The sequence below is a fragment of the Cygnus atratus genome, chromosome 23 (assembly GCF_013377495.2).
Source record: "Cygnus atratus isolate AKBS03 ecotype Queensland, Australia chromosome 23, CAtr_DNAZoo_HiC_assembly, whole genome shotgun sequence".
Taxonomy (NCBI): domain Eukaryota; kingdom Metazoa; phylum Chordata; class Aves; order Anseriformes; family Anatidae; genus Cygnus; species Cygnus atratus.
Window position 1 is genome coordinate 3,853,843 of NC_066384.1, and position 12,768 is coordinate 3,866,610.

The 12,768-nt window shown below is 53.0% G+C and overlaps 1 protein-coding gene across 4 annotated transcripts in view; it reads left to right on the forward strand.

Annotated features, from left to right (window-relative positions):
* The first annotated feature begins 894 nt into the window (after positions 1 to 894).
* The window catches only part of RPS6KA1 (ribosomal protein S6 kinase A1), a 43,713-nt gene continuing 31,839 nt past the window's right edge, over positions 895 to 12,768 (forward strand). The window contains exons 1-2 of one of the 4 annotated variants that reach the window (XM_035562313.1): positions 895 to 1,072; positions 7,523 to 7,567. In XM_035562313.1, the coding sequence (XP_035418206.1) occupies positions 1,010 to 1,072; positions 7,523 to 7,567 (108 nt within the window). In that variant the 5' untranslated portion in view covers positions 895 to 1,009. Of the gene's footprint in view, positions 1,073 to 2,529; positions 2,568 to 7,522; positions 7,568 to 12,768 lie in introns of those variants that run through there. The other 3 variants (XM_035562316.2, XM_035562315.2, XM_035562314.2) reach the window with 3 other exon arrangements.

The window sequence follows — 12,768 nt, forward strand, 5'->3', positions numbered from 1 at the left end:
TGAGAAGCCTGGCAAAGCAGAACAGCGATTGTACAGGAGCACTTGTGCTTAAGGCACCTTTCCTTTGAGGATCTCCAAACGGTGCAGAAAGGTGGATGTGGGTGTTTTTAATCCATATGTTGCCAGGAACAGAAAGGGGAGGAGGGCCCTACAAGCAGCAATGAGTAGCAACTCCCTGTGCATCTCGAACTTAGAATCCAGATTTCCCGGAGACGTTTCCTGCTTTAAACAGAAATACAAATTGTCTCTTACTGAGTTTACCCTCACAGCCTCTTCCTCTGGTGCTGTCGTGCAGCACTGTGTGTGCAGTGAACCAGCTGGTGACTTCTGCAGCTCTAGAGGGGAAGGATCCTTCCCGGGCACAGAAGAGCTGGACGCTCAGGGCAGTGCAGCTTGCAGTAGGTTTGCTGTTCGGGTGCCTCTCGGTGCCTTGGAGGATTTCCTCACTAGCCACACGCACGCAGCGGCTGCCCCTCACCTTGCAAGCACCAGGCAGCGCCTTACCACCAGCTCTAAGATCTCTTTGCCTAACGGGCACATCCCGAATTTATCAGGCTAAAAAACGCCCAGGCAAGCCTGCGGCTGAGCGGGAACGCATCGCCCCGAGCAGCCTCGGCGCCCGCCGAAGGTGCAGAGCGGCGCCCAGCCGAGCTCTTCGTCCTCCCCCCAAACCCGCCTCGCGTGGGGCACCTGTCCACGGGCAGCCCCCGGCGGAGCTGCCCGGAGCCCTCCCGCAACTTCGCCGCGGGCCCTGCCCTGCTCTCGCTGCCTCCCCCCGCCAGCTCCCGCTCCCCGGCGGCCCCCAGCCTCCCCCGGAGCTCTGCGGGCGGAGCGGCGCCGCCTTCCCCCGGCCCCCCCCGGCCGCCCCGGCCCGCCCCGCCTCGGCCCGCCCCGCCGCTCCCGGCCCGGCCCGGGGAGCCGGTGCCCAGCGCGGGCCGCCGAGCCGTGCCGTGCCGTGCCGAGCCGAGCCGAGCCGAGCCCCGCGGGGCAGTCACAGCCCGCCGCCAGCATGCCGCTCGCCCAGCTGGCCGAGCCCTGGCCCAACATGGAGCTGGTGCATCTGGACACGGAGGTGAGCGGGGCACCGGCCCTTCCCGGGGGGCAGCGCCGCCCCCCAGGGGGCTCCGCGGAACAAAGGAGCGCCCAGCCGGCCTCCCTCTTCCCTTCCTTCCCTCCCTCCTTCTTTCCTTCCTTCCTTCCCTCCTTCCTTCCTTCCTTCCCTCCGCTCCTGCCCCGCCGCTGCCCGGCCCCGCGGACCCTCCCCGCGCGTTTCCCCGCAGGGCTCCGGGCTGGGCTGGGGGCCGGCTGGCTCCCGGCTCGGCGGATCGCGGGGCTGGAGGCCGGCGTGAGCTGCTCCGGCTGCTCCGAGCCGCAGGGCTCTGCGGGCACGGCCGTTGTGCCCACCGGGGCTGGGAGCGCCGGGGGCTGTATGGCTCCGCTGCTTCCCTTGCAGGCTTTCATGATGAGTAACGCGTGAGTAGCGTGCACCTCTCTTCCCACCCAAACACGGGGGAAGGCTGGCCCTGCTGAAGGCCCCGGGAATAAATGCCTGTGATTTTGGTTTTTTCTCCTTAAGCCTTCCTTGCTGTCTGTCTGCCTAGACCCAGCTGCCCTGACAGGCCCATGTGGCAGGTTCGGGGTACCCAGCCATGGCTCTGTTTTACTTTGCTGGATGTGTGCGCTTCCCTCTTGCTTTGCTCTTTGCCTTTAATGAAGGCTTCCAGCCCAGATGTGCAGGACAGTGCACAGCATCTGTCCGCATCTGCAGGCTTGCCTCACAGCCATTTCGGAATAAAGGGACAGCTTGTAGCAGTTTTCACCCGCTGCAGAGCAGCCAGCTGAGGCAGTGTGCTCTGGCACTCTTTAGTTAAACATCTCCTAATCCAAATTGGAACTCGCCGCTTTGCTGGAGGAGTGATAGGGGCGGTGTGGATTTTGTCCCAGGCGCTTTGCTCAGACCCTGGTGCTCTCCCACTTGGCTGGACTGAAGGCCGTCACGCTCCTTTACCCCTCCTGTCACACTTAGGGATGTTGTGATGGTTAACTGCTCGGATGTGCTTATTCCTATTTAAAATTTTCACTTGAGGGACCCTTACTCAGAGCACTGGCAGCGTTTTACTAAGCACTGCAGCGACAGCAGAAAGGTCTGCTGGCGACCGGAGGGGAGGTTGCCCAATCTTCATCAGCCAGATGCGGCGAGTCTTCTCCTGGAGACTTCCCGGGGCGGGTGGGAGCTGTGCGGGGGATCCCCGTGCTGCGTGTGTGCATCTGGCACGAAGGTGCGGGTGCAGTGGGCTGAGGGCATCCGTTCTGAAGCATCGCTTGAGTCACGAGGATGTGTTTGTGCGCGAAGGTGGGAGAGGATGGCAGTCCTGCAGCGACTTGATCGTGATTCCTGAGACCGCGTCACGTGCGCGGAGCCAGCCGGGTGTGCTGGGGTAGGTTCGAGCTGGATTACAGCGCTTTGTAATTGTGGTTTCTCTCTTCCGAAGCAGGAAGATAGCCTGGAAACTAGACGTGTCATGGGAGGAAACGAACACTAGTGCCCAGGGCAACAAATGCCATCGGTGAGATTTCATTTACTGCCTAATCCCAGGTCTCAGGTGCCAGGCAGCCGGCTGTGTCAACATCATGAGATCTCTTGACCGGAACTGGCTGCGGGGAGGCCCGGTGCATTTGTCAGCCAGAGTCAGTTGTGAAGATCGTGGCAGCACCAAGAATGATTTCCCCACTGCATTAGTTAACAGGTGTGTTAACTGTAAATGGAAATTTTGGGGCCTTCCTTCCCCCAGCTCACCTTGACCAGAGCTCTAGGTCAGCTCCAGGGTCAGGAGCAGCTTGCAGGTGATATTTCTGAAGGTCAGTCTCTTTACATCTCAGTACCACCCCAAATGGGACGTTAGCAATTTAGTTCCCTGAGGCTCGAGGTGAGCAGGTACGTGTGATCATACGGGTGGTTTCACCTCTGAGCCTGGCTGTCACCACCTGTGCCAGATGTTGCTGCATTCCTCCAGATTCTGCAGCCTGTCTGCAAACCGCAGCGAGGGACTTAGGCTCGGTGCAGGTTTGTTTTTACCTTGTGAGGTTAAAGTCACCGAGAGCAGAGGCCCAAGCAGAAAGTTTTAACCTCTCCCGGGCAAGGTGGTACCATGGAGAAATGAAAGAGACTTTTCTGGAATGTCAGTTACGTAAATTGCCTGGGATCCTTGCCATCGAGGTCTGAAACCGGCTTCCTTGAACCTTTGCTTTCTGAGTCACAGAAAGGTGCTGTCACCGCGCTGGAGGAGGCATCAGGCCCATTGTTTCAGATTTGGGGTTTTTCCACTGCGCTCCCCGAGCGGTTGCTGCTGGGGACCGGTCACAGCTGGCGCCTGTTGTCGCAGCCGGCCGGGGAGTGGGTGGCAGTGGGAGCAGGAACAGATCCGCTGCAGGAGACAAGTCCCTCTGTCCTGGGCACTGAGCTTGCTTCATAATACTTTTTCATTCCCTCTTCCCTCAGAAGCTTATATTATTCGGAATATTGCTTATGTAGTAGAAAAATCTGGCTGGGGCAGAGTATAAGCGACAGAGTGGAGTTGAATGACTTCATCACCATAGCGATGGAAACTGTCATCTGGGCTATGCGTTTCTTTAAACTCTTCTCTTGTTACACAAACATACAGCAACACAACTGACGTGGGATTACGACAAACCCAACCACTTCAAGCTAATTATTTTTGCCTGTATCATCCTTTATTGAGCAGAAGCTGTTCATGAGTAACTATCTTTTTCAAGCATCTTAGCTGAACAGTGCATAAAACAGTGATCAAAGATACGGGAGGAAGCCAAGTGACTTGTGTCTCTGATACACCTCATGCAGAGTCTCCTCGGTCTGAACTACGTGGGTTCTGCAGAAGAGTTGGAGGTCTTTATTTTTTTTCAGAATTCTTTCGTTTCTCTGAAGTGCAATAGGCAAGATCCACTTAAAAATAGAAATAAAATGTCTTGTTCTTGTGTCAAGCGAGCAGAAGCTACGGGATGAAGGGTTTCTTCCCCTGCTGCTGCCTGCTTGAATGTTTCACCCTTCATCGAAGGGGGGAGAAGGAGCACCCTTGGTACCTGCTCCCCGTGGCTTATGTATGGGTATCTCGGAAGTGACCAGCCAAAACCCAGAGGTCCAGAAATAGCAGCAGGCTGCCTGGCTAAGCAGAGCTGTCGATAATCCGGGATGACTTGTGCTGATGCTGCTAACTATAGAGCACAGGCCTTGATGGCAGCAGGAGTGGGCACAGGCGCGTGTGGTCCTGCCGGGGGTGAGACTTGTCCCGGTTTCAGATTAGAGCAGCGGTGGCTTGTTCTGTAAATTGCTCCTCCCTGTGCTGCAGATTATGTGGAATTAAAGGGATTCAAAATGCAAGATGCCCTAAGATAAATATCTCCAGGTTCAGCCAGGCTGGCAGTTATGTAACTGAATACACTTCTTTCCCGGTACACTTTTCTGCGTGCCATTAAGAAAAGTTCTTAGAGTAGCGTGTGCGCTGTAGGGCCTTTGCATTAACTCCCAGACAGCTTTAGCTGTCGTTCAGCTGGAGGTGCCCTAGCTGCCGGGCTGACACCCCGTGTGGCCGTCAGATGAGCTCTGTAATCACCGTGTCCCTTGGCCACGGAGCATTGCTGGCTGGAAAGCCGTGGGGACATCCCGCTGTCCCCTGGCGAGGCACGTGAGACCAAGCCCTGCTCAGTCTGCGTCAGCTCCTTGCTGCCGTGGGCACCCAAGGGAAGGCGCCGTGCCTCCCTCCTGCAGCAGGTGCTGCCTGGTTGCTGCCTGCAGGGAGCTCTTGGAGGTTGCTTTCAGAGTAGGACACTGAGGCCACTCCTCTCCAGCCAGGAGAAGAGTGTGCGGTAAGAGTGGATCTGGCACAATCGGAGGCAAACACACATGCACTCGCTAACACGCTGTGCGTGGTATGCAGGGGGAGTGCAGAAATAAAGCATTTTAAAGAGACAGACGTCAAACCCAGAAACCCTCCAACTATTTCAGCTCTCCTTGTACTGCGGCGAATAGCCGTATGTTATCCTGCGAGGTGACGAGTCTGTAGTTGTGAGTGTGTTTCCATCTTGGAAGCTTACAAATGGCTCTTGAACCCCATATGAGGGCATAAAGGCTCTGTTTCTTCTCTCGGGTAGAAGGAAAACACTTGGCTGTAAATACTACAGTTCTCTCCTTACAAATCCATCCAACATCAGCTCGTGAACGTGACTGTTGCGTTAGGAGCTTCATCTCGCTAAGGCCACGGACTTACGTGCCCAGGAAGCCTCCGTAGGACGGACACTGTTCTGTTTGTTTCCACGTCCCTTCCGTTCCCAGGTAGGATTGATTGCTGTCAGCAGCAAGTGCACGGAACAAGTGTCCCTCGGGGTAGGGAGCTGATGAACTGCAGCGCTCAAAAGCTCTGGCAGGTCCTGGTGTCTCCTAGCTCAGCCCCGAAGCTGAGGGCTTGAACAGACCCTGCCTTCGCTTGCCAGATGCTGATCTTCCCAGGGGAATAAAAGAGCTTGTCCCATGCATCAACTCATCCCCTCTCCTGACACGTGCCTTGTAGATCTGCTCTCCAGACCATGAGCCAGGCGGTATTTCTCTGTCTGACATGGAAATTGTACTTCTTACGGGACTCGAGCTGTTTTAGACATAAACAGCCCTCCCAGAGCTATGGTTTTAATTAGCAGCAACTTACAGATTGTTGATCAGTGACAGCTGAGCCAGTAAACACGAGCATGTTTCCAAGTCTGGCTGTCTTCAGCACGGTGTCTCCCCTTCTTCGTGGAGGATATACATAAACATAAACTCTTACTTCATTTCTTAGATATTCTGTGTGCTAATGTCACTAATAGCTCTGTGTAAACATCAGGCCTGTGTTCCTCTGGAAGAGCTTGGTGCGTGGTAGTGTGCGATTACTTCATTTCAGTTGTTGCCTGAAAATCCTAGGAGCTCCAACCCCATTGTGAGTGGTACTAAGGTGACTTAGGGAGCTCAGAGTAACTCCATGTAAACGTAAATGTTGCGGGGCCAGCATCAGGCTGAGGCAGGTCTTCCTTCCCCTAGCTGGTGTGGCGGTTCTCTGCACTGTGGTGGAGCTAAGCTCTGCTGGGAGCTGCTGCAGGCGGCGCTGGCTGGGCTGAGTCAGGAGCAGAGAGACCTGAACAGGAAGACCCATGGAGACTGGTGGCTGGGGTTTGAGTTATCTGAAAACCACGCTTGTATAGAAATTTAGCTCTTTAGTGCTCCATCCTTTGTTACGAGCTAGGTGCAAGCAGGTACCCAAACAGTTTAAACACAGCACTGATGACCTCCTATGGAAAGGAGGAGAGTGGAAGCACCAAGTGGATGCTGTAGGAAGAGAGCATAACATCAGAAGGAGGTTTTCCCAGTGGCCCCAAAGCTCCCTGAAAATCAGCAAATGCAAGTTTTCCCCTTAAAGGCAGTGAAACCCAAACATTCAACTAGGAATCTGAGGCTGAAATACAAATGTGTTGCGCTTCTTCTTTCAGACTGTAAAATCTAAAGAGAAGTGAATAAATATGCTTTGTTCTTTCAGGTAAAGTGAGGGCTTCCATGATTTTTGGAGCCTGAGGCGAGTGCAAATAGATGTCAAAGGAAAACCTTCTTGCCCTTGTTTTTCTCCCTACTCTGCAGAAACCCTTTTGTACATGCTTACCCTGCTCTGAGTATCTCTAAGTAAATCCCACCCACTTCTGCTCCTGCTCCTGCTGGCTCCTCCAGGCACGGTGCTGTGCTGAACCTGATACGCCTGTGGTTCAGTGCCGAGTGTGACTGGCCTGGTGCCACTGCAGGCAGCTCAGGTCACCTGTTGTGACTTTGTACAGAGCCCCAGCAACAGAAGCTTGACTTGCAGGCCAAAGGTGGCCTGAAGCCAGGTGGTGGCGATTTCCTACAGTGATACCAGCTGTGATAAGGTAATAAATTACTGATAAAAGCTCATATTAAAAACCAATGTAAAGGCAAAATGGCTGTGAGGCTGTAAATTGCATGCTAGCGCTGCTGTCCTGTCTTCACCTGGTTTCCCCCGCTTGCTTCTTCGTGAGTCCCGGAGCGACAGTGGAGGGTGTAGCTGCCACGCGAGTGCCGGAGGTGGGATAGCGCAGCCGCACCGCTGGGTTTCTGTCTCTGGAGCAGCCCCTGCAGCACACGCCGCTGGGAGCGGGACTCCTGTACGCACCAACCCGGGAATCTGTGCCTGAGAAGTGCAGGGATGAGGCGGATCCCACAAGCAATACCAGCCCTAATTGCAGACTCCCTCGGCAAGAGACTTTGTTTACACAAGTGGTTTTTTTGTTGGCAGAAAGAGTCTTTTGCTGTGCCCCCAAGATGTAAGGGAAGAGTTCAACCCTCTTGTACCATGTCTGAAAGTGGCATCCCCCTGTTTGTCCAGCATGAAATGCTCTCAGAGCAGAGGCCCCAGGGGGTGTCAGAGGAGTGGTCCGTGCCTGGTGTGTGCTAACAGCAGGTTCTCTTCCTTTGCAGAATGGGCAGGCTGCTCCAGAAGAAAGTGGGAATCCTCCATCCAAGGTAAAAATGCAGCAGGGTTAAGTCTTTTACTCATCCCTCTGAGCTGCATGTGGTGTGTGAGCTGACTTGGTGAATGGGTTGGGGAAGGCTATTTTTAAATCCTGTAAGCTGCTGCTTTGTAATCTGGATGAGTGCATGCAGGAGCGTGAGGGTCTGGAGCAGAGGAAGAGGAAAGTCAAGCCCTCCTTCCTCCTGTCCCTTTGGTCATCCAAAATATCCGGGAAGTTTCCTAAAGGGCCACCTGAGTCTAGCACACCGGAGGTGGACTAGCAGCTGTAGAGGAGGGCTAGAAGTGAGAATCCCTGGGGTGTTTCAGTGTCATATTTACATGCTTCTCTGTTGAGATCTTGCCAGGTGGGGTGAGAAATGCAAGAGTATTTGATGGGTTTGGCACAGCTGCCCTTGCAGAGTGCCTGGTTTCTGTTTATTCTCTTGCCCTGGTGAAGCTAGGAGAAGCTCCACATCTGTCATGTTGCCCTCTGCATCCCCATTAACAGCAGCAGGGAGTGGTAGAGGGAAGTGATCTGCTGTCTCCCTGCTCCCCACATGAGCAACGTGATGTTGAAGGACGTGATTACTCTGATGTGAACCCTCTCCAAGTACAAGACCGAGAACTGATGTTGTCAACACGGGTGTTTCCTACTAGTGCACACTGTGCCTTTACTTCTCTGTCCTGCAAGACACTGTAGAGCAGAAGGGCAGCAGAAAAGGCATTTCAGTGCCCTCAAAGCACAAGCCTTTCCATATTTCCTTTTCTGATATGCACATGCTGTAATTATGAAGAATGACTCTCCGTGTTTGATTTGGTTTGGGGACCTTGCTGAATGGCCTGTATAGAGCTTGTCCCGTTCTTTACACTCGATGAGTGCCCTGTGGCAGTTTGTCTCTGAATCATTGTTTGTGCTAAAGGCCATGGAGGCTTATTGTGTTGTTTCTCGGTTACCATAACGTTTTTAGTAAAAGAAATTTAAGCATAAAACAATCGGCTACTTTTCAGCTAGTTCTTTTCCAGAAGCTTACGCTGAACTTCTAGTATTGCCGTTGCATCTCAACTACCTGTTCTGCTTTCCTGGGCTAGCTGTTGGGCACATTTCCAGTGGCCTGCAGGAAATGTGGTATGGGTCAGATGAGCTCAGGTCAGTGACACTGCACTTCTCTCCCCTGAGCATAATGGTTTTATGGTTCTTCACTCTGCCTGCATCTCTGGCACGGAAGAAAATCTGTGTCTCGTTTGGTTAGATTCCAGCTGGGCTTGTAAGACGTGAGACTTTGCCTGTTTCATCTTCAAACACTTGGCTAAACTGCCCTCCCGTGAAAGTAGCTGAAGGATGATGCTTTAAAAACAGTTGAAGACTTTTTTTTTTCTTTGAAGAACATCACTGGGACAAAGCCTGGCCGAACCCAGCTGTAGATACAGCCCCTCAAAAAGATGGTGCAATAAAGGCTAAAAAGCATGCGGGGTTTTCTTTGCCTTTTCTGTTTCTATGTCTGTCCCTCTGTGAGACGTGAGAGTCAAGGTCCCGTTGCAGCTGGGGAGCCTGGAGCAGAGAAGCAGGCAAGTTGTCCAGCATCCCGCAGCAGGCTGGGAAGGGAACACAAGAGCCTTGTGCTGTGTACAGGTGTCCTGCTGTGCACTTTTCCAAGGCCCCATGGCCCAAATGCCTGTGAGCAGCGTCTGACAATCCCATTTTCGGTAACTTTTAAATGTGTGAAGCCCTGCTACGCGCTCCTGAAATAACCTCTGTCGCATTTTCCAAGTTTGTACAAGGTATATATATTCTACCAGCACAAAGACAAATGAAATCCCTACTATAAACACATACCTTAAACTTCAGGGCTAACTGGCACTCTGAGCCAGCTCTGATGCTCCAGAGGGGGGACGCAGGCAGGCAGCTAGCTCGGTATCTATGTATTTTTCTGTTCGCTTGGGAGCAGACGTCAGCAGTCTGGTGCTGACTCCTGCTTTTCACCTACAGCAAGGACTAAAGAAGGAGAACTAAGCAGCGGTAAACATCCGAGGTTGTGTATCTGTAAGCTGAAAGTTGCTCGGGATCGCTTCCATGCCCCTCTGTTCTAGCTGTGTGTAAGGACAAGAGGCACCTTTATCCCACGTTTGTACTTGCTATCTATCCTCTTGCGGCTAATTCTGTGATCTCTTCTAAAAATAGGCCAAAGCAGCAACAGCGGCCATTACTCAGCGCCCACACGAGTGCCATGCCTCCTCCTGTCCCCATAAGCAGGATGCTATCAGAAGTAAAATCTTTATTTGCTTGGGCAACAACCAAAGAAACTCTGAAAAGGAGGAAGTCCAAGAGTTCCTCAAAAGAGTTGGGAACTTGGCAGCTGGCGGCACAAGACCTGATGCCTGCCTCATCTCTCTCCCACCTCGCTGCTCCTGTTGCACATCAGGGCCTTTGGGCATGAAACACAACGGAATGGTCACTGCAGATGCAGCAAGGAGATATTTTGGGCTAGGCTGCCTGTGGTCTGTGAATAGCCCGATACTTTCTAGTTGCCTTTGTAGCTGCAGCTCCGCTTCCTTCCCGGGACAGCTGGTGCGTTTCACAACAACTTCTGGCTTTTATTCCTGCGTGGCTTCCCACCTTTCAAGAACGATTGTGGTACACAAGTCCCTGCAAGCATCTTACCCTGGTGTGTTTATCTGAGTATCTTGGAAATGCCTGCAAGATCCTACAGGTTGGGCAGAGTGTTTTCCAGGGCGACTGCCTCCCCTTGCGTGGTTCTGCAGAGTCAGGGCATCCCAACAGCATTCCAGCTCTGTGGCCATAGGAATCCCAAGCCAAACCTTCTCCTGACAGTGAGCACAATCCTAAATTGCTAATGTCTGGATCCTTGCTTATCTGGATGTTCCCAGTGTGTATCTGTTAGAACAGTTTGCAGTCTGCTAGGCAGTCCTGGCCACATCTTTAAAACCGATCCAACTAATCCAGCTGCATTGAGCAGGAGGTCTGTGGAAAAGCTAGGTGTGAGGATGTCTTTTTTTTAACACCTCTCCTTTGGTAACGTTATTTCAGCCTGTTTAAATTTGACATTGGCTTTATGATAGCAGCAGTGCAGTCAGCACAATGTTCCGGTGCAACTTCTGTGGGCTGCTGAAGAGAAGAGCTGTTATTTCCCATCCGTGTTGGTGACAGAGGTTTTGTATTGCTCACAGAGCACGACTGATACCTCCAACATCTTCCACATTTCAGAGAGGGCTCAGGGCCCGCTTTCTTCCTGTTCTGTTTTTTTTGACACAAGTTGGGCTGACACCAGGTTCCCCCAGAGAGAAACATCTCCTGTGACAGGCTCGGGTCAATCCGCTGGCTTCCCCGGCAGAGCCACGCATCTGTGCTGGTCAGCAGCAGAACACGAGGGCTCTTGCCGTGCTCTCAAAAGCTGCTCTGTGCCAGGGGCTAATTGCCAGCCCTGTGCGTTGGTCTTTTGGTATGGAATCTCATTCTCTCCTATGTTCTCTAGATTTTAATTGTCGAGTGGGCTGAAGATTGGTCCTTGTTCAGCTGGGGACTGGCAGCAGAGGGCTTGAAATGAGTGGAAAAATGGAACCTCTCATAATTGGGGCTTTACAGCATGCCCTGCAGCCAGTTTGGCTGAGGGGTGAGCATGTACTCCATGAAGGTGCCAAGTGTGAGGAATTGTACGTGAAAGTACAACACCCAATTAGCGAAATCATTTGATAATGAAGAGCAGAGGAGGGGATTTGCAGTGTCGAGTGTGCCCACTCTCTCTGGAGGTAACCCTGGTGTAGGCTGGGAGTGCTGATCAGCTTGTTCTTGGGTGTTAATCACAGGGTGCAGTGAAACCTGGGGAGGTGAATGAGTAACCTCTGCCAGCTCTGCTGTGTGCCATAAAAGAGACCTTTGAGACAGAAGCGAGGACCTGCTCTGCTCTGCATGCCAGGCACGAGGTGCCCCACCTGGCCAGGCTGGGCCTTGCCCTTAGGCAGCAAACACTACCAAGAAGGTGGCAAGGGGGAACACACAGCTCTTACCCAGATCTGGATAACTCCTGCTGATCCATCCCCATGTCCTGACCAGGTAAAGCCTGCAGGAAGATCCTCGTCTGCATCATCTCCAGCAGGGGAAGCTAAAGGCAGAAACTGAGGACGTGGCCTTGCTGGGCCAGAGGAATACCTGCACCGTCAATGTTAACATTAGTTCGTGTTGTTGTGGGTGAAACACCCAGTTGTAAAGCTCTAGTGATGGCAGAGTCGCAATCACAGCTCTGCACAGTAATTCTTCGGGATGCTTGAAGGAATTGTAGCCATCTACCTGACAGCTGAAGGACACGAGGCTGCTCTGTTCCTGTCCTTGTGTGCTTTGATAGCAGCAGACTACTGTTAGAAATAAGGCTGGTTCCTACTTTTGCTGGAGTTACTGTGCACCTGCTGAGGTGCTTGAGCCCAGCTGTTCGCTGCCACCCACAAACTGGATGTACAACAGTTTCTTGCAGGCTGCTGGTGAGGAATCCTGCTCTGACCTCTGGTCACAAGCGGAATTTTTCATGCTCCTCCAGTCGGATGTCAGAGGGGAAGTCTGTTGCTGCTCCATCACGGCATAGTGCGTTAGTGCTTGGTCATAGCTCTGGTTCCCGGCAGCACACCTCTCTTGCACTGTGCCTCTTGCTGCTTGGCTTCGCTGACTGCGTGGCAGAACATCCTCTGACAGCTTTTGGAGCTGCATCCCCAAGTGGGGGGCCAGAGGGGGCAAGTCCTGCGTGCCCATCTAGTGTCCAGGTGGCGGAGGGCTCTTGTTGCCGTATGCTGTCAGCATTGCAGGCGAACTCTCACTCCAGGCTGAGCGCGGATCTTGTTGCTGGAAGCCCAGCAGTGTGATCCTCAGCACAGGACACGACTCCAATTGCAGCCTCTTAAAATGAAAGGTTTTAAAACAAACAAGTTAAATGCTCTTCTTTGAAACAGAGACCCGGTGTGTTTGCACAGCTGTTGCTGTTTTCTTCAAGAATTAGAGAGCTATCGAATGTGGGAAGAGATGGATATCTCAGCAGATCCCTTCTCTGCCCAGTGCCCCTCTTGGTTGCTTCCAGCCGCTTAGCAAAGAATGCTCTTGCTGGGCCGGCCCCCAAGGCCTGGCCTGACCTGGTGGGAGCAGAACATCTTAGCACTGCCTGGAAATCTGCCTTCCCCTTCCCACCTCAAGGACTAGCTGCAGATACCGCCG